The 20,702-nt window shown below is 46.1% G+C and overlaps 1 protein-coding gene across 2 annotated transcripts in view; it reads left to right on the forward strand.

Annotated features, from left to right (window-relative positions):
- The window catches only part of psda (pleckstrin and Sec7 domain containing a), a 64,045-nt gene that overhangs the window by 17,077 nt on the left and 26,266 nt on the right, over positions 1 to 20,702 (forward strand). Inside the window, exons 2-5 of one of the 2 annotated variants that reach the window (XM_014202127.2) lie at positions 808 to 3,509; positions 3,604 to 3,715; positions 6,272 to 6,803; positions 6,945 to 7,406. In XM_014202127.2, the coding sequence (XP_014057602.2) occupies positions 1,002 to 3,509; positions 3,604 to 3,715; positions 6,272 to 6,803; positions 6,945 to 7,406 (3,614 nt within the window). In that variant the 5' untranslated portion in view covers positions 808 to 1,001. Of the gene's footprint in view, positions 1 to 807; positions 3,510 to 3,603; positions 3,716 to 6,271; positions 6,804 to 6,944; positions 7,407 to 17,294; positions 17,970 to 20,702 lie in introns of those variants that run through there. The other variant, XM_014202142.2, reaches the window with a different exon arrangement.

Genomic DNA, 20,702 nt, shown 5'->3' on the forward strand with positions numbered 1-20,702 from the left:
CATGATGTCAGCTGGTCCTTTTGTGGTAGGGCTGAAATGCAGTGGAAATGTTTTTTGGGGGGGATTCAGTTCATTTGCATGGCTAAGAGGGACTTTGCAATTAATTGCAATTCATCTGATCACTCTTCATAACATTCTGGAGAATATGCAAATTGCCATCATACAAACTGAGGCAGCAGACTTTGTGAAAATTAATATTTGTGTCATTCTCAAAACTTTTAGACACGACTGTATGTGTTAAGTGTTGACAGGGCTGTGGTTGATGAGTTTTTAATTGATTAGTCAGTTACAGGACGTGAGTACTCTGTGCATGCACTTTCTCCAGCATTGCTCTATGCACAATTGTGCTCCACTGGTTGGTAACGATACAGCAGGACCTGACCCGGCTAACCATGATAGTAGGTTCAGAGGTAACAACCTTGAGCCTCACCCAAAATGACTGGGAGTAGCTGTTTTTTTATGTCTGTGTTGCCTACAGTCACCTACCCAAGGGGTCAGGGGAAAGCACCTAGACCATGGAGTCATGCGGTGATTCTGGTAGACAATGGCATGACCAAATCACCTCCCAGGTTATGCAAATGAGCAGATCAGAGGTTTTTTATATAACATGACACACATTCGGCTCCTCCGAGACAAACTTAGGTGAACACACACAAACAAAAAATACACACCACACACACACATTCAACCATGGATTCTGAGTACAGTAAGAGTCCCTGATATCCTTCTGTGTCTGTTTGTTTGTTTTATTGTCTTTCTTCTAAATGGTCCTAATATATTATTGACTCTTTTCTTTCTCTTTGGCAGACTGAAAAGAAGCTGAGCATTGCAGCATGGCGAAGAGGCCTGCCAATCATCCTCCAGCTTACTAACCCTCACCAAATGGACCCATTTTGTTTCATTTGGGGTTAGGAGGTTTAGGATAAGAGCACTAGTACTATCAAAGACCAAAAGAATAATAAAAATAGACAAAAGGCTCCACTGAGGCCAGTGTGGGGACCATGTCTACGTCAGGCAAGATCCTGCACCTGTATGTGGAGGTGAGGTCTGTCCCGGGGGAGGAAGGTAAGAAGCTGGGAGCTGGTGTGGAGGGGATGCACCCACTAGTGCTCCAAGGGCCTGACATCCTACCTCTGTCCCAGCACACCCCCAGCCACTCTACCTCCACCTCTACCTGTACCTGCACTTGCCCCTCCACCTCCACCCCCAGCCCAGCCTCCATGTCCCCAGGGGTGTTGCATAAAGATGGGGGCAGCAGTCCCAGCCTCACCTCCAAGTCCTCCTCCAGACAATCTGTCAGTTTCCAGCTGGACCTACCAGACAACTCCGGACCACCCACACACCATGGGCAGAGTCTGCCTTACGAGGGGATTGGTCATCTGCTCTCCACTCTCCAGCCTGCACCCAATGGGCCGCAGCATGGCAGTCTGGTGCTCGCCCGCTCCTCAGACATTGAGCACTACCACAGGAGGGTGCCCCTATCCCCTGCCTCCTCTGGGAGAATAACGTCCCCCTCGACTCCAACCAGTGGGCGCAGGTCCTACGATGGCTCTGGTGTGGGGGACGAGGGCAAGTGCTCTGTGGTCAGCTTTAGCTACATAGAGAAAGCCAGCATTAAGTCTGTGGACAGCCCCCGCAGTGCTGTGTGCCAAAGTGTACTTGAGAACCCTTTCTCTAGAGCCGTGGAGGAGGGGTATATGCCTGCCCACCTTAGGAAGAGGCTCAGTGACCCTGTGTGGTCGGACAGCTCCGGTAGCTCCAGCCCCAAACTGTCCTGTCCCACCTCGGGCAGGTCTCCCAGGACCTCCCCCTGCCTCCGCAGGGCCACTCTGGACACTGTAGCCAGAGAGGCCACCTACAGGGCCATGGAGGAATTTGGCTCCCCGGAACTGAGGCGCAGACTGGCGGCCTACAGCCCAGACAGAAGCCCCAGCCTGCCTCGGTACTACCAGCAGCAGCCCCGCTGCCAGTCCTGGGGTGGGTCCCCGGTACTGCCTAGGGGTGCCAAAACGCTGCCAGTCAATGCACACCTCATAGACTCTGATAGGAACCATGGTTTGAATGGCCTCCCCAGAAGCCCAGCTTCTCACCAGCTCTCTGTTCAAGCCAGGCAGTCCTACTACAACTACACCATGTCCCCTTCCAGTGTTAGCTGCCACCATGGTGTCCAGAACCACAGGCTGTGGCAAGGGGACGAGAGTCCCAGGCTGTCCTCAAAATGTGGGGACCACAGCCCCAGGTTGTCCTGCAAGTTAGGGGATGAGAGTCCCAGGTTGTCCTGCAAGTTTGGGGACGAGAGTCCAAGGTTGTCTTCCAAGTTTCGCCCACCATTACCTTCAGGCAGGCCTACTGCAATTCAGCATGAAATACCAGCAAGCATGATTACCAGCACCCCAACCTCTTGCGACCAGAGGGCTAGCAGCCGCACTCCTAGCGATAGCCCCTGCTTACCAAACAAGGTCAACTCCAAACAGTCAGGTCAGTCAAATGACAGCAAGCTGGGAGAGGGAATGAACCAGACGAGTGACAGAAGAAGTATCTCCCCGGCCACTAGCCCTCACATGGCCCGTAAGCTGGCAGAGGACACTACCAAGCTGTCCACTATCTTCATGGACAGGAGGACTCCCTCCCCCACTCCGTCCCAGGCTAACTCCACCAGGTCAGAGAGCCCCAAGTCTGGCTACATCTCCAGGGAGTCTCAATCCTACGCCACCCTCCACGGCCAGGGTTCTCCAGCACAGCCCCACCCTGAAGCTAACACCCACACACACTTACAGGACCATAGGTGGACAGACAAGGAGTCTCTTAGAGCTGGACCCCACTCCAGAGAGTCTAGACCAGGTCAAAGACAGGGGCAAGCCTCCCCCCTCCTACTGCAGAAGGGAATCTCCTCCCCTGCTATGCCAGCTACGCTGCACCTGGTGGTAGCGTCCCACACTCCTATCATAGACCCTCAGCTGCAGAGAGCTGAGCTGCTGACGAAAGACAGCCCCACCCTGCACCGCCACCAGCCCCCGCAGTACATGGGAGACCGGGGCTCCCCCAGCCTGGAGAGGAGACCGTATGACACCCGCTTTGACAGAGGAGGTCCGAGGGACAACCCGGCGAGCAGCAGGCGCCTGATTATAGGACTTGACATGGAGCCGCCAGAGAGCTGGAGCTCCAGGATGCAGCAGTGGAGGGAGAATGGGTCCGTTGCAGACAGGGAGGAGTCCAATAGTGAGAGTCCGACTGCTGATGGTGATGAAGTGTATGTGGTGACCAAGGAGGAGCTGCAGCAGAGGAGGGATGGAGCAGCTGTGTTGGGGTATAAACATGGGGTAATCAGGGAGCAGAGGGGGGAGACCCAGGACCATAGTGGGGCACTGGGGTCTTCCCAAAGCTCCAGTGGAGTGACAGGCAGTCTGGGGGAGAGCACTCAGCCAGAGAGGGACTGTCTCTCTCCAGAGACATCCAGCCAGTCCAGCCAGAAGAGCAATGACACTGAAGAGACAGCTTCTGGGATGCAGGTGTGTGTGTGTGTTTGTGAGCGACTGTTTACACGTGTACATTATACCTTATGTATCACCTACTCAATCATTCTCATTGTCTGTTGTGTTGTAGTCGGAAAGCGGTTCCTCTGTTCTGGGCCCATCCTTGCACTCCCAGAAGATTGCCCGTGCCAAATGGGAGTTCCTGTTTGGACAGCCCATAGAGGACAGCCATGATTCTAAAGGTGGGTGGTCCTGAAAGAGCTCTAATGCTGAGTTCATAGCCAAGTGGGAAGGTGGTATTTACCATATAAACTCAGCAAAAAAAGAAACGTCCTCACTGTCATCTGCGTTTATTTTCAGCAAACTTAACATGTGTAAATATTTGTATGAACATAAGATTCAACAACTGAGACATAAACTGAACAAGATCCATAGACCTGTGACTAACAGAAATTGAATAATTTGTCCCTGAACAAAGGGGAGGGGGTCAAAATCAAAAGTTACAGTCAGTATTTGGTGTGGCCACCAGCTGCATTAAGTACTGCAGTGCATCTCCTCCTCATGGACTGCACCAGATTTCCCAGTTCTTTCTGTGAGATGTTACCCCACTCTTCCACCAAGGCACCTGCAATTTCCCGGACATTTCGGGGGGAAATGGCCCTAGCCCTCACCCTCCGATCCAAAAGGTCCCAGACGTGCTCAATGGGATTGAGATCCGGGCTCGTCGCTGGCCATGGCAGAACACTGACATTCCTGTCTTACAGGAAATCACGCACAGAACGAGCAGTATGGCTGGTGGCATTGTCATGCTGGAGGGTCATGTCAGGATGAGCCTGCAGGAAGGGTACCACATGAGGGAGGAGGATGTCTTCCCTGTAACGCACAACGTTGAGATTGCCTGCAATGACAACAACCTCAGTCCAATGATGCTGTGGCACACCGCACCAGACCATGACAGACCCTCCACCTCCAAATCGATCCCACTCCAGAGTAAAGGCCTCGGTGTAATGCACATTCCTTTGACGATAAATGTGAATCCGACCATCACCCCTGGTGAGACAAAACCGCGACTCGGGTTTATGACCATAGGCAACGTTGTTGCCGGTGATGTCTGGTGAGGACCTGCCTTACAACGGGCCTACAAGCCCTCAGTCCAGCCTCTCTCAGCCTATTGCGGACAGTCAAAGCACTGATGGAGGGATTGTGCATTCATGGTGTAACTCAGGCAGTTGTTGTTGCCATCCTGTACCTGTCCCGCAGGTGTGATGTTCGGATGTACCGATCCTGTGCAGGTGTTGTTACATGTGGTCTGCCACTGCAAGGACGATCAGCTGTCCGTCCTGTCTCCCTGTAGTGCTGTCTTAGGCGTCTCACAGTACGGACATTGCAATTTATTGCCCTGGCCACATCTGCAGTCCTCATGCCTCCTTGCCGCATGCCTAAGGCATATTCATGCAGATGATCAGGGACCCTGGGCATCTTTCTTTTGGTGTTTTTCAGAGTCAGTAGAAAGGCCTCTTTAGTGTCCTCAGTTTTCATAACTGTGACCTTAATTGCCTACCGTCTGTAAGCTGTTAGTGTCTTAACGACCGTTCCATAGGTGCATGTTCATTAATTGTCTATGGTTCATTGACCAAACATGGGAAACAGTGTTTAAACCCTTTACAATGAAGATCTGTGAAGCTATTTGGATTTTTATGAATTATCTTTGAAAGACAGGGTCCTGAAAAAGGGACGTTTCTTTTTTTGCTGAGTTTACAACTGGGAAAAATCTACTTGAACATCCCTCCAACTGGTTATTACTAGTGGGAAACAAAGGACATCCAGCCAACTTGACACAACAATGGGAAGCATTGGAGTCATCATGGGCCAGCATCCATGTGGAACGCTTTCAACAACTTGTAGTCCATGCTTGTAGTCCATGCCCTGACAAATTGAGACTGTTCTGAGGGCAAAAGGGGTGCAACTCAATAGTCGGAAGGTGTTCCTAATGGTTTGTGCACTCAGAGTACATGAAAGCTGTTCTTTTAGTTTATGGTTGACGCAGCATGTTGGCCATTAGCCAATCAGCGTTTCTCAAACTAGTTCAAAGCACGTGAATGCATCCAACTGGAAATTACAACCTTCCCACTTGGTTATGGACGCAGGATTTGCCTCACTGTCTTACTCTTCCTCCTCCAGTTCAGACTTCCTAGTTCGTCAGCCCCTTCTCGTAAACAAGCAGCTACTTTCACAATACTCCTGTAATCCAATTAGCTCTGGCTAGCTTTGGCTTTAGCGCCATCATGGCCTGGCATCAGCTCTGTCCTTATTAAAGTCTGACTCTCTTCCTTCTCAAACAAATACTTTCTTTGTTTGCCTTTATTGATAGTTTAGAGTCTAGACATCTCAGCCTCATACATAGCTAATGTGTTTCCTGTATCTGTTCCCTTGCTTTTGATTACATTTTCTTTATCTCTGCATCTCTCTCACTCATTTTCCATCCATCCCTATTATGTTACAGTACTCAGTTCATCCCAGACAGTCTGTTATAGGTCCCAAAACAGTGAATGTCAATAAACAGTACCACTGTAATAACAATCTATACATTTAGAACAGGTAATTGTACTAAGTGCTACCAAAACGTTGAACGCTATTACCGTAGTCAGTCCACTCAATACTCAATCATAATGGAATACAATCAAAAAAATGACTACTGATCTTTAGAACAGGACTTTTTTTTTAAACTAAAAGGCTAATTGTTCTATATTATTCCTACTCACTTTTACATGCTCACTTTGTCTCTTTTGATATCCCAGACTCCTCTCAAGCCCCCCTGAGTGGGACCTCCAGTGAGTCTCCCTTGCCCACCTCCTCCCTGCTCCTGAAGCCCACAGGTCACTGGAGGGGATGGGACGATGAGAGTCAGAGTTTATCCTATCACGATGTCCAGCAGGTGGTGGATTTGGTGACTCCGCCCCCGGTCACTGTGGTTGGCTTCTCGCCCAAGACGGGTATCATCCGGAGAGCCATCAACTACGCTGAGACGGACTTAGATGCAGTGCCCCTGAAATGCTATAGGGAAACAGACCTAGATGAGGTGATATTGGCTGAGAGAGAGCAGGAGGAGGTGGACTCTGCCTTTGGGAGTAACCGCAGTGTGCTCGGCACCTCTGCCTCCAGCGCCAGTACCATAGTACGTACTGACGGAGAGGAGGACGAGCTGGAGGAGGACGAGCTGGAGGAAGAGGAGGAGGTGGTGAGCTGGGCCAGTGTGAGGATGCAGGGGGATAAGAAGAGACAGCATGCCACCCAGGAGGACAATCAGGTGTACAGTCTGCTGCTGAAGGGGTGAGATATTCACTGCAGTTCAGACACACCATACCCTGTAATAAGTATGTAAAGCATTTATAGAGACACAAATATAGTAGATATTTGCCAATCAGATACCTCATGTGTTCCTAATACATTCTACATGGTCTCTTCCTGTAGTTGTCCCCTGGACCACATATCGGATGCCCAATCAGCCCTGAAGTCCCCCATCTCAGTGTTCAGCCCTCGCAGGACCTCAGTGGACAGCCTGGACTCTTTCAGCCGCCACTTCGAAAGGATCATGGAGTCTCACCGAGCCAAGGGCACCTCCTACAGCAGCCTGGACAGCGTTGACCTCTTGACCTCCAGCGGCCCGCCCATATTCACCTTTGACCTGCCCACCCTCACCCCTGAGATCCAGAGCCAAATTTGTGAGAGTGCGCGTCATATCATCGAGCTGAGTTTTGCCCCCTTGGCCCATCCAGAGCTCCCTAGTGTGTCTGACCCCACCTGCTCTGAGAACACCCTGGCCCCCACAGGAGAGGGGCTCAGCAGCACCTCTGAGCAGGATTATACTTCAGGAGGGAAGTCCCGGTTGGAGAAAGACTGCTTGCGAACTAACTTAGACTTGCCTCTCATCAGGTGAGTGACAGACAAACGTGGACATCTAAGGTTTGTTTCATTTTGTATCAGCTTCTCTGCAGTGTCCGTGCAGGAGAAAGTGGTCGCACATGCCACACACACACACACACACACACACACACACACACACACACACACACACACACACACACACACACACACACACACACACACACAGCTGCACACACAACATTTTAACAATCTCTAAAGAATTGTTTAGCGTTGATATCTCTTGAGTGCATTTGTGTGTTTGTTTGCCATTGTTCGCAGGGGCGTGTGCTGGCAGATGGTGATGGTGGCAACACATTTTGTTATATGAAGACCCTATTATAAGATATAGGGTCATATTATGCAGTTTCATAATGATGAACAGCTTATGCTGCATTGGTAATAAATCTCTTTACTGCTGCTAGACGACCACTGTCACTAAAATCTCATGCCATGTGTTGTCCCTGGAATGGCTGTTCCCAATTACTTTGATTACATTTAGATGTTTAGGGCCTAAAATCTAAGCATGTGTGACTGGCATATGTTTGGTCTGGCATTTCCAATATTGACCGATAATGTCTGCTTTGCATACAGCTGTTTTGATCAGAATATGACTGACCTGACAAAATTAACCGTGTAGACATACACTACGTGACCAAAAGTAGTTGGTCCCGCCTTTGCTGCTGTAACAGCCTTCACTCTTCTGGGAAGGCTTTCCACTATATGTTGGAAAATTGCTGCGGGGACTTGCTTCCATTCAACCATGAGCATTAGTGAGGTCAAGCGGTTGTTGGGAGATTATGCCTGGCTCGCGGAAGACGTTCCAATTCATTCCAAAGGTGTTCGATGGTGTTGAGGTCAGGGCTCTGTACAGGCCAGTCAAGTTCTTCCACACCGATCTCGACAAACCATTTCTGTGTGGACCTCGCTTTTTGCACAGGGGCATTGTCATGCTAAAACAGGAAAGGGCCTTTCCCCAAACTGTTGCCACAAAGTTGTAAGCACAGAATCGTGTAGAATGTCATTGTATGCTGTAGAGTTAAGATTTCCCTTCACTGGAACTAAGGGGTGTAGCCCGACCCATGAAAAACAGTCCTAGACCATTAATCGTACTCCACCAAACTTTACAGTTGGCATTGGGGCAGGTATCGTTCTCCTGGCATCCGCCAAACCCAGATTCGTCTGTTGGGCTGCCAGATGGTGAAGCGTGATTCATCACTCCAGAGAAAGTGTTTCCATTGCTCCAGAGTCCAGTGGCGGCGAGCTTTACACCACTCCAGCCGACACTTGCCGATCTTAAGCTTGTGTGCGGCTGCTCGGCCATTGAAACCCATTTCATGAAGCTCCCGACGAACAGTTATTAGGCTGACGTTGCTTCCAGAGGCTGTTTGGAACTCGGTAGTGAGTGTTGCAACCGAGGACTGATGATTTTTACAGGCTTCAGCGCTCGTGTGTCCCGTTCTGTGAGCTTGTGTGGCCTACCACTTCGCGGCTGAGACGTTGTTGCTCCTAGACGTTTCCACTTCACAATAACAGCACTTACAGTTGACCGGGGCAGCTTTAGCAGAAATTCGACAAACTGACTTGTTGGGAAGGTAGCAAGCATCCTATTACAGTGCCACATTGAAAGTCACTGAGCTCTTTAGTAAGGCCATTCTACTGCCAATGTTTGTCTATGGAGATTGCATGGCGGTGTGCTCGATTTTATACACCTGTCAGCAACGGGTGTGGCTGAAATCGGCAAATCCACTAATTTGAAGGGGTGTCCACATACTTTTTTTGTGTGTATATGGTGTACTTTATATGCCTGTGGAACTCAACCGCAGAAATTCAGTTGTACCACTAGATGAGGCCAGAGAGCCACTGTTTCTTTTGTTGAATGTTTATCCAGAAATTAGTTTTGAGTACAGTACTGTCTGTAACATGGAGGGATTGTGTGTGTTGTGGTTTGAATTCCTGTGATTTGGTCTCAGCAGTATGATACTTCTTTGGTTAAAGTATTCATGTGGACTTTTGAATGGATGTGTGTGCCTCATGTTTTACTTGAAAAGTGAACAAGTGTAATGTAGAGTAACTAAATTGGTAATTTTCATTGCAAGGTGTAGGTTATCAGTCCCTCCAACCCTGCTAAGAATGGAGTTATTATAACTTTGTTTATGAGACAAATTCTATTAATATGGGCCTGAGAAAATCTAGGTACCCGGGCCCTACTAGTGACTGTTCATATACAGTATGCATACGTGTACATTATATAAAACAAATAATGAGTATACCAAACATGAGGAACACCTTCCTAAAATTGAGTTGTGCCCCGCCCTCCCTTCCACAAGAATGCTGGCCCATGTTGACTCCAATGCTTCCCACAGCTGTGTCAAGTTGGCAGAATACACATGGTGAAACTGTTGAGCGTGGAAAAACCCAGCAGCATTGCAGTTCTTGACACAAGCTGGTGCGCCTGGCACCTACTGCCATATCCATTTCAAAGGCACTTAAATATTTTGACTTGCCCATTCACCCTCTGAATGGCATACACACAATCCATGTCTCAATTGTCTGAAGGCTTAAACATCCTTCTTTAACTTGTCTCCTTCTCTTCATCTACACTGATATGAAGTGGATTTAACAATTGGGATCATAACTTTCCCCTGGTCAGTCTGTCATGGAACGAGCAAGTGTTCTTAATGTTTTGTACACTCAGTGTATGTTCTACTGTATGTGTAGACCTACTCATATCCATTGTATCTTCCCATCCAGATCAAATCAACATTTATTGGCCACAAACACATGGTTAGCAGATGTTATTGCGGGTGTAGCTAAATGCTTATGTTTCTAGATCCGACAGTGCATCAGTATCTAACAGGTAATATCTAACAATTCCACAACAAAACCTAATACACACAATCTAGTAAAGGAATGCAGTGACAGAGCAGCTAAGATGCAATAGATAGTAAAGTATATAGTATATACATATGAGATGAGTAATGTGAGATGTGTAAACATTCTTAAAGTGGCATTATTAAAGTGACTAGTGTTCCATTTATTAAAGTGGCCAATGATATCAAGTCTGTAGGTAGGCAGCCGCCTCTCTGTGCTAGTGATGGCTGTTTAACATAATCTGATGGCCTTGAGACAGAAGCTGTTTTTAAATCTCTCTGTCCCAGCTTTGATGCACCTGTACTGACCTTGCCTTCTGGATGGAAGCGGGGTGAACAGGTAGTGGCTTGGGTGGCTATTGTCCTTGATGATATCTTTTGCCTCCCTGTGACATCGGGTGGTGTAGGTGTCCTGGAGGGCAGTTTGCACCCGGTGATGCGTTGTGCAGACCGCACCATCCTCTGGAGAGCCCTGTGGTTGTGAGCGGTGCAGTTGCTATACCAGGCGGTGATACAGCCCGATAGGATGCTCTCAATTGTGCACCTGTAAAAGTTTCGATTTTTTTTCAATCTCCTGTGGTTGAAGATGCGCTGTTGCGCCTTCTTCACCGCACTGTCTGGGTGCGTGGACCATTTCAGTTTGTCGGTGATATATACACCGAGGAACTTTCCACCTTCTCCACTGTGTCCCATTGATGTGGATAGGGGGGTGCTCCCTTTGCTGTTTCCTGAAGTCCACGATCATCTCTTTTGTTTTGCTGACATTGAGTGAGAGGTTATTTTCCTGACACCACACTCCGAAGGCCCTCACCTCCTCCCTGTAGGCTGTCTCGTCGTTGTTGTTAATCAAGCCTACCACTGTAGTGTCGTCTGAAAACTTGGTGATTGAGTTGGAGGCGTGCATGGCCACGCAATCGTGGGTGAACAGGAAGTACAGGAGAGGGCTGAGAACACACCCTTGTGGGGCCCCAGTGTTGAGGATCAGCAGTGTGGAGATGTTGTTTCCTACCTTCACCACCTGGGGGCGGCTCGTCGGGAAGACCAGGACCCAGTTGCACAGGGCGGGGTCGAGACCTATTACAGACTCGGACAGGGAGAGGTTGAAAATGTCAGTGAAGACACTTGCCAGTTGGTCAGTGCATGCTCGCAGTACATGTCCTGGTAATCCGTCTGTCCCTGCGAACTTGTGAATGTTTACCTGTTTCAATGTCTTGCTCACATCAGCTGCGTAGAGCGTGATCACACAGTCTTCCGGAACAGCTGGTGCTCTCATGCATGTTTCAGTGTTATTTGCCTCGAAGCGAGCATAGAAGTAGTTTAGCTCGTCTGGTAGGCTTGTGTCACTGGGCAGCTCGGCTGTGTTTCCCTTTGTAGTCTGTAATGATACGAAAGGCAGTTTGATCGAATCAAAAGCTGATTTAACCATCCGTCCAGGTTTACAAGTTGATTTTGAGAAAATTAAGTTTACCTCACTTGGCTTTTGATCCAAGACCCATTGTTCTAGGACCAGATTTGTTGGAAAAAATATGGACAAGTAAAACCATAAGAAACCATAATACCTTAAATGTATTTATAAAGGAACATATATGGTGTCATTGCTGTGGGCCAGTGCTTCCCAAACTTTTTATAGTCCTGTACCCCTTTAAAACTTCTTAGGGATAGGGGGCAGTATTTTCACGTCCGGATGAAAAGCGTGCCCGAAGTAAACTGCCTGTTACTCAGGCCCAGAAGCTAGGATATGCATATAATTAGTATATTTGGATAGATATCACTCTGAAGTTTCTAAAACCGTTAGAATAATGTCTGTGGGTATAACAGAACTGATTTGGAAGGTAAAACCCCGAGCACAATCCATCCAGGGAAAATGTTTTTCAGGTCATTGTGTTTTCCAATGCATTTCTATGGGAAACCTGATTTATTAGGGCTCAGATTGCAGTTCCTATGACTTCCACTAGATGTCAACAGTCTTTAGAAATTGTTCGATGTTTTCCTTTGCGAAATGAAGAAGTAGACCTCTTCTTTTCATGTGTCACTCAGAAGGTCTCTAGTCATTTGAGCGCACTTCGTGTTATTTTTCTTCGGTATAGGAAACTGTTTATCCCGTCTTAAATTTTATCGATTTATTTACATTTTAGGATACTTGAGGTTGGATTAGAAACGTTGTTTGAAATGTTTGGACCAAGTTTACAGGTAACTTATTAGATACTTTGTAGTCATGTTGGGCGAGTTGGAACCGGTGTATTTCTGAATCAAACGCGCCAAATAAATTGACATTTTGGGGATATAAAGAAGGAATTTATCGAACAAAACGACCATTCATTGTGTCACTGAGACATTTGAGATTGCAAAAAGATGAAGATCTTCAAAGGTAAGGCATTTATTATATGACTATTTCTGACTTTCGTGTCGCACCTGCCTGGTTGAAAGTGGTTTTCATGTTTTTGTATGCGGGGCGCTGTCCTCAGATAATCGCATGGTGTACTTTCGCCGCAAAGCCTTTTTAAAATCTGACATAGCGGCTGGATTAACAAGAAGTTAAGCTTTATTTTTATGTATTACACTTATATTTTCGTGAATGTTGAATATTTATATTTCTGTAGTTTGAATCTTGCGCTCTGCAATTTCACTGGATGTTGTCAAATCTATCCCGCTAACGGGATTTGAGCGGGATTCGAGCTTAAGGGATCCCTAAGAGGTTAAACATTCAACCTCCAGCTGCATACCCCCTCTAGCACCAGGGTTAGCACACTCTCAAATGTATTTTTTTTGCCATCATTGTAAGCCTGCCACACACACACTATACACACACATTTATTAAACATAAGAATGAGTGTGAGTTTTTGTCACAACCCGGCTTGTGGAAAGTGACAAAGAGCTCTTATAGGACCAGGGCACAAATAATAGTATAATAGTAATCAATAATTTTGCTCTTTATTTAGCCATCTTACATATAAAACTTTATTTGTTCATCGAAAATTGTGAATAACTCACCACAGATTAATGAGAAGGGTGTGCTTGAAAGGATGCACATAACTCTGCGGTGTTGGGTTGTATTGGAGAGTCTCAGTCTTAAATAATTTTCCACGCACAATCTGTGCCTGTATTTAGTTTTCATGCTAGTGAGGGCCGAGAATCCACTCTCACGTAGGTACGTGGTTGCAAAGGGTATCAGTATCTTAACAGCGCTATTTGCCAAGGCAAGAAACTCTGAGCGCAGCCCTATCCATAAATCTGGCAGTGGCTTCTGATTAAATCCAATTTTTACAGAGCCGCTTGCTGCAATTTCGATGAGGCTCTCTTGTTCAGATATCGGTAAGTAGACTGGAGGCAGGGCATAAAAGGGATAACGAATCCAGTTGTTTGTGTCATCCGTTTCGGGTAAGTACCTGCATAATTGTATCACATTTAACATTGTCATTTTCACACAAACAATTCAACAATGATGGAAAGATCTGTGTGTTGTCCTTGTTAATGCAGACAGAGAAAAGCTCCAACTTCTTAATCATAGCCTCAATTTTGTCCCACGCATTGAATATAGTTGCGGAGAGTCCCTGTAATCCTAGATTCAGATCATTCAGGCGAGAAAAAACATCACCCAGATAGGCCAGTCATGTGAGAAACTTGTCATCATGCAAGCAGTCAGACAAGTGAAAATTATGGTCAGTAAAGAAAACTTTAAGTTTGTCTCTCAATTAAAAAAAACGTGTCAATACTTTGCCCCTTGATAACCAGCACACTTCTGTATATTGTAAAATCATTACATGGTCGCTGCCCATATCATTGCCTAGTGCAGAAAATACACGAGAGTTCAGGGGCCTTGCTTTAACAAAGTTAACCATTTTCACTGTAGTGTCCAAAACGTCTTTCAAGCTGTCAGGCATTCCTTTGGCAGCAAGAGCCTCTCGGTGGATGCTGCAGTGTACCCAAGTGGCGTCGGGAGCAACTGCTTGCATGTGTGTTACCACTCCATTATGTCTCCCTGTCATGGCTTTTGCGCCATCAGTACAGATACCAACACATCTTGACCACCAAAGTCCATTTGATGTCACAAATCTGTCCCGTACTTTAAAAAATATCCTCTCCTGTTGTCCTGGTTTCCTGTGGTTTGCAGAAGAGGATGTCTTCCTTAACCTCTTGGGGCTAGGTGGGACGCTAGCGTGCCACCTGTGGTGCACTCCATCAACAGCAGGTGCATTTCAAGAGCGGCAAATTTGAATCCAAATAAATGTCAAAATTCAAATTTTTCAAAAATACAACTATGTTACACCATTTGAAAGATAAACATCTCCTTAATCTAACCACGTTTTACGATTTCAAAAAGGTTTTACGGCGAAAGCATAAATTTAGAGTATGTTAGGACAGTACATTTACAAGAGTTGTGTGTAATGTTTTGTCAAGTCAAAGACAGGGTCACCAAAACCATAAAACCAGCTAAAATGATACACTAACCTTTTACAATCTCCATCAGATGACACTCCTAGGACATTATGTTAGACAATGCATGCATTTTTAGTTCTATCAAGTTCATATTTATATACAAAAACAGCGTTTTACTATGGCATTGATGTTGAGGAAATCGTTTCCCTCCAATAACCGGCAGTCAAGTCAGCGTCACAAATTAAATAATTAAAATTAGAAAACATTGGTAAAATATTATATTGTCATTTAAAGAATTATAGATTTACATCTTTTGAACGCAATCAACTTGCCAGATTTAAAAATAACCTTACTGGGAAATCACACTTTGCAATAATCTGAGCACTGTGCCCAGAAAAATACGCGTTGCGATACAGACTAGACGTCATGTTGGGGAGATCTAAAATCGAAAATACTATGTAAATAATCCATTACCTTTGATTCTCTTCATCAGATGTCACTTCCAGGTATCACAGGTCCATAACGAATGTAGTTTTGTTCAAAAAAGCTCATCATTTATGTCCAAAAATCTCCGTCTCGTTAGCACATGATGTAAGCCAGCCGGACTTCTCGTCATGAACGAGGGGAAAAAATATATTTCCGTTCGTTCAAACATGTCAAACGTTGTATAGCATAAATCATTAGGGCCTTTTTAACCAGAACATGAATAATATTCAAGGTGGACGAATGCATAGCCTTTTATAACGTATTGGAACGAGGGTACCCAACATGAAGTAGCGCGCCAGGTGTCTAATGGGACATCACCGTTCCATGGCTCTTGTTCGGTCAGATCTCCCTCCAGAAGACTCAAAACACTTTGTAAAGGCTGGTGACATCTAGTGGAAGCAATAGGAAGTGCCAAAATATTCCTAAACCCCTGTGTTTTTTCAATGGGATAGGTTTAAAGTCAATACAACACATCAGGTATCCACTTCCTGTCAGAAAATGTCTCAGGGTTTTGCCTGCCAAATGAGTTCTGTTATACTCACAGACACCATTCAAACAGTTTTGGAAACTTTAGAGTGTTTTCTATCCATATATAATAAGTATATGCATATTCTAGTTACTGGGTAGGATTAGTAACCAGATTAAATCGGGTACATTTTTTTTATCCAGACGTGCAAATGCTGCCCCCTAGACCCAACAGGTTAATTGACCACCCATAAACGTAACGGACATATACCAGGAGCTGTGCCCGGCCCGCCACGGCTGTTGACTCATCCAGCTGTAACACATAGAATTCACTGGCTTGTATGCGAAGCAGTAATTATTTCAAAACATCTGCCATGTCACTGATGCGTCGTGAAACAGTGTTGTTTGATGAAGTCATTGTCTGTATAGTTGTTTTGGCCTTTTCCTCGAGCATTGTCCCAGCCATATCTGCGGCAGCAGGAAGAATTAAGTCCTCCACAATAGTATGGGGAATGCCTGTCCTAGCCACTTCGTAGCTCACCATATAAGACGCTTCTAGCCCCTTCTTATTCATGGTATCTGTTGCTTTTATACATGTCTTACTACTCGAAAGTCGTCTTAGATCTCACTCAAAAAACTCCCGTGGCTTATTTTTCTAATTGGCATGTTTTGTTTCGAAATGTCTGCGCAAGAGTGACGGTTTCATCGAGTTGTAAGATAGTACTTTTGCACATATAACAAACTATGACTGAGGAAAGGCACTACTCCCAATATAAGTGAACCCCAAATCAGTGTAGTTCTCATCATATTTGCGCCTCTTCGATGGTCCAAAGTCCGTCTGTTGTTTGGTGCTTTCCCGGGTAAGGGGGCGGCAGCTCGTCGGCTGCATCAGATTCTGTCAGTGTCCATGCTAGCTAGGCTAACAACAAATGTAGAATTACTGATGCTAGCATTGGATGTGCTCGTGGAAGCAGAACAACTTGTATCGTCGACAGGTGCAGGTGTAGTACTGCTGGTAGTAGTACTACTACCGATAGAGCTGGTTATGTGTCTCTTTGGGCCTTACTTTTTTTTTAACCATTTATCAATTTTCGAGCGAACGGAATGAACAGCAGCCTTGTTTGGCTACATACAGACCGTTAGTGGAATTCCCGCGAGAGAGTAACTGTTCATGTGATTGGATGTTAATTATTTGACTAGGCTACCTGTATTTGACATTGTGTTGTTATTTCGCTGAACACTAGATGGTTTAATTGTATTTTTGGCAGTGAAACAAGGCTACTCAGGCAAGGAAAAAAAACTCACCCAAATGAATAGCCCCATTGGAAAATATAGATGGACTGTTTGAAAAAGTGAAGATCAAAAAAACAACTAATAATAATAATATATGTTTTTAATTGCGCGTACCCCTGATGGCATTGCGCGTATCACCGACGGCATTGCGTGTACCCCCAGTTTGGGAATACTTGCTGTAGGCTACTTTGATTAGCTTTCATTCCTACTTGTTTGGCTTTACTGAAACATTTGTTCCTTGATTGTTGCTTTAAATCTGATACATGTGTATTTTCTGAGATATATATAGGAGCTGACTGAGACGTGAAATCAGAAAGTAGGTTAGAAACATAAAAAGGGGGGTCAGTGGGAGAGAGGGAATGTAAGGGGAGACAAAGAGAGGAAGAGAAGAGTGAGGGGATAGGTGGGGGTTTGCAGCCATGGAGAGAGGAAATGCATACCTTCTCCAGCAGCGGAAAATAGCCCAGCTGATGAGCGATTCGCAGAGAGAGGCACACACAGACCAATACAGACCGAGAGAGAGGGCAGTGAGAGAGTGAAAGACTGAGACTGACCAAGTGTAACTTTGAGTTCAACAAAGATCCTGCCAAGTTATTACCACATACTGTGTCCACCAGCTTGGATACTTCAAAGTTTGGAACGAGAGAGCTACAGGGAGCTGGATAGGGAAGAGTGAAGGAGAGTGAGAGTGCGAGAGAGAGAGAGAGTGGCAGACAGGACGGCAGGGGAGGGCAGCAACAGGCTAAAGGCAACAGATTAGGGCGCCAAATAAGGCAGAGAGAGAATCCAGACACAAAGGAGGGGAAATGGAAGAGAAGATGTGGTGAAATGCACATTGAAGATCCTGCTAGGCTCAGGCTGAGAGCAGGGCGGTGTCCACGTGTGGCTAGACAGTGGGCAGAGGATCGCTATGGTCAGTAGATTCGACTGTTGACTGCCAGGGTTACCTCACCGCCGAATGCCGTGGTTGGGTGCGAAAGGGGCGTGGCTCTGGCGACAATATGGCACATTATTTTCTCTGCTGGGGGGGCGGGGCTTTGGAAGACATGTGCCTGGATGCCCCCTACCCGGCCATCTACCGGTGAGTTCCTCACTTCACTGTACTTTACCTCCAGTGGTGTTTGTTTGTCTGTCTGTCTGAGTTGTGTGGACCCAGACAGTGTTAAAGGGATAGTTCACCCAAATTACAAAATGAGATATTTGTTTCCTTACTCTGTAAGCAGTCTATGGCCAAGGTATGACAGCAATCCATGCTTTGGTTTAGTTTCCCTGGCACTGTTTCCAAATACTAACGTTTTAGCATTTGTGGCACGTATCCCGTTCAAGTCATGGGAGCGATATGAGCCTTTTTTGCACATAATAAATTATAAATAAATAATACAAATAAATAAATGATAAATAATCAGAAAGTATCTAAAATTGGTTGTGAAGCTCACTAAAGTCACTTAACAATGATTTGAACATGATGTGCGAAAAATGCTAACATCGGTCCCATGACCATTAGCATTTGGAAACTTTGCTTGCCACTGCTAGGGAAACTAAACCAATGCATGGATTGCTGTCATACCTTCTACGTAGACTGCTTACAGGGTAAGGAAACCAATGTGTCATTTTGTAATTTGGGTGAACTATCCCTTTAAGGCAGTGTTTCCCAAACTCAGTCCTGGGTGCCCTAAATGGTGCATATTTCGTTTTTTGCCCTAGCGCTACACAGCTGATTAAATTAATCAACTCATCATCAAGCTTTGATTATTTGAATCCGCTGTTTATTGCTAGGGCAAAAACCAAAACGTGCACCCCTGTGAGGCCTTAGGACCGAGTTTGGGAAACTCTGCTTTAAGTTCTCAAAGAAAGTGGAGGCTTACTTTATCAGGTGCTTGTTTGTAATGAATGGTCCAATGTTATGAATAATTAAGTGTGAAATGATTATGAACAAGATGGCGCCGACAGAGATGGTCGCCTCGCTTCGAGTCCTTAGGAAACTATGCAATTTTTATTTTTTTTCCCCCCCGAAGCGGATCCTCTGTTTGGACCACCACCCAGGACAATGGATCTAATCCCAGAAGCCGACCCAAGACAACTGCGCCGCAGAAAGGGCAGAAGGAGTGGCCTTCTGGTCAGGCTCCGTAGATGTGCACATCGCCCACCGCTCCTGAGTATACTACTCGCCGATGTCCAGTCTCTTAACAACAAGGTAGATGAAATTCGAGCAAGGGTTGCCTTCGAGAGACATCAGAGATTGTAACATTCTCTGTTTCATGGAAACATGGCTCTCGGGATATGTTGTCGGAATCAGTTCAGCCACCGGGCTTCTCCATGCATCGCGCCAACAGAGATAAACACCTCTCTGGGAAGAGGAAGGGCGGGGTGTCACGCCCTGACCCGAGAGAGACGGTTTATTTCTCTATTTTGTTCGGTCAGGGTGTGGGGTGGGCATTCTATGTTTTGTATTTCTTTGTTTTGGGCCGAGTATGGTTCCTAATCAGAGGCAGCTGTCTATCGTTGTCTCTGATTAAGAATCATACTTAGGCAGCCTTTTCCCACCTGTGTTTGTGGGTAGTTGTTTTCTGTTTAGTTTTCTGTACCTGACAGAACTGTGCGCTTTCCCTTTGTTATTTTTGTTCGAGTGTTTGTTTGATCTAAATAAATATCATGAACACGTACCACGCTGCATCTTGGTCACCTCTCTACGATGATCGTTGCACAGGGGTGTATGCTTTATGATTAACAACTCATGGTGTAATCATAACAACATACAGGAACTGCTGCTCACCCGACCTAGAATTCCTCACAATCAAATGCACGCAATATTACCTTCCAAGAGAATTCTTGTCAGTTATCGTCACAACTGTGTACATTCCCCCTCAAGCAGACACCAACATGGCCCAAAAGGAACTTCACTGGACTCTATGTAAACTGGAAACCATATAACCTGAGGCTGCATTTATTGTAGCTGGGGATTTTAACAAAGCAAATTTGAGAACAAGGCTACCTAAATTCTATCAGCATATTGATTGCACTATGCGCCGGGGTAATACACTCGACCACTGCTACTCTAACTTCCACGATGCATACAAAGTCCTCCCCCGCCCTCCCTTCGGCAAATCCGACCATCTTGCTCCTACCGTCTTATAGGCAGAAAGTCGAACAGGATGTACCAGTGACTAGAACCATTCAACGCTGGTCTGACCAATCGGGATCCACGCTTCAAGATTGTTTTGATCACGTGGACTGGAATATGTTCCGGTCAGCCTCAGAGAATAACATCGACATATACGCTGACTCTGTGAGTGAATTTATAAGGAAGTGCATTGGAGATGTTGTACCCAATGTGACTATTAAAACCTACCCTAACCAGAAACCGTGGATGGATGGCGGCATTCGTGCAAAACTGAAAGTGCGAACCACCTCATTTAACCATGAAAAGAGGTCTGTGAATGTGGCTGAATATAAACAGTGTAGTTATTCCCTCTGCAAGGCAATCAAACAAGCAAAATGCCGGTACAGGGACAAAGTGGAGTCGCAATTCAACGGCTCAGACACGAGACGTATGTGGCAGGGTCTACAGGAAATCACTGACTACAAAAAGAAAACCAGCCACGTCACGGACACAGTCGTCACGCATCCAGACAAGCTAAACACCTTCTTTGCCCGCTTTCAGGATAATTCAGTGCCACCGTCGCGGCCCACTAACAAGAACTGTGCCCTCTCTTTCTCCGTGGCCGAAGTGAGTAAAACATTTAAACGTGTTAACCCTCGCAAGGCTGCTGGCCCAGACGGCATCCCTAGCCACGTCCTCAGAGCATGCGCAGAC

Source organism: Salmo salar, chromosome ssa01 (genome assembly GCF_905237065.1).
Source record: "Salmo salar chromosome ssa01, Ssal_v3.1, whole genome shotgun sequence".
Lineage (NCBI taxonomy): Eukaryota > Metazoa > Chordata > Actinopteri > Salmoniformes > Salmonidae > Salmo > Salmo salar.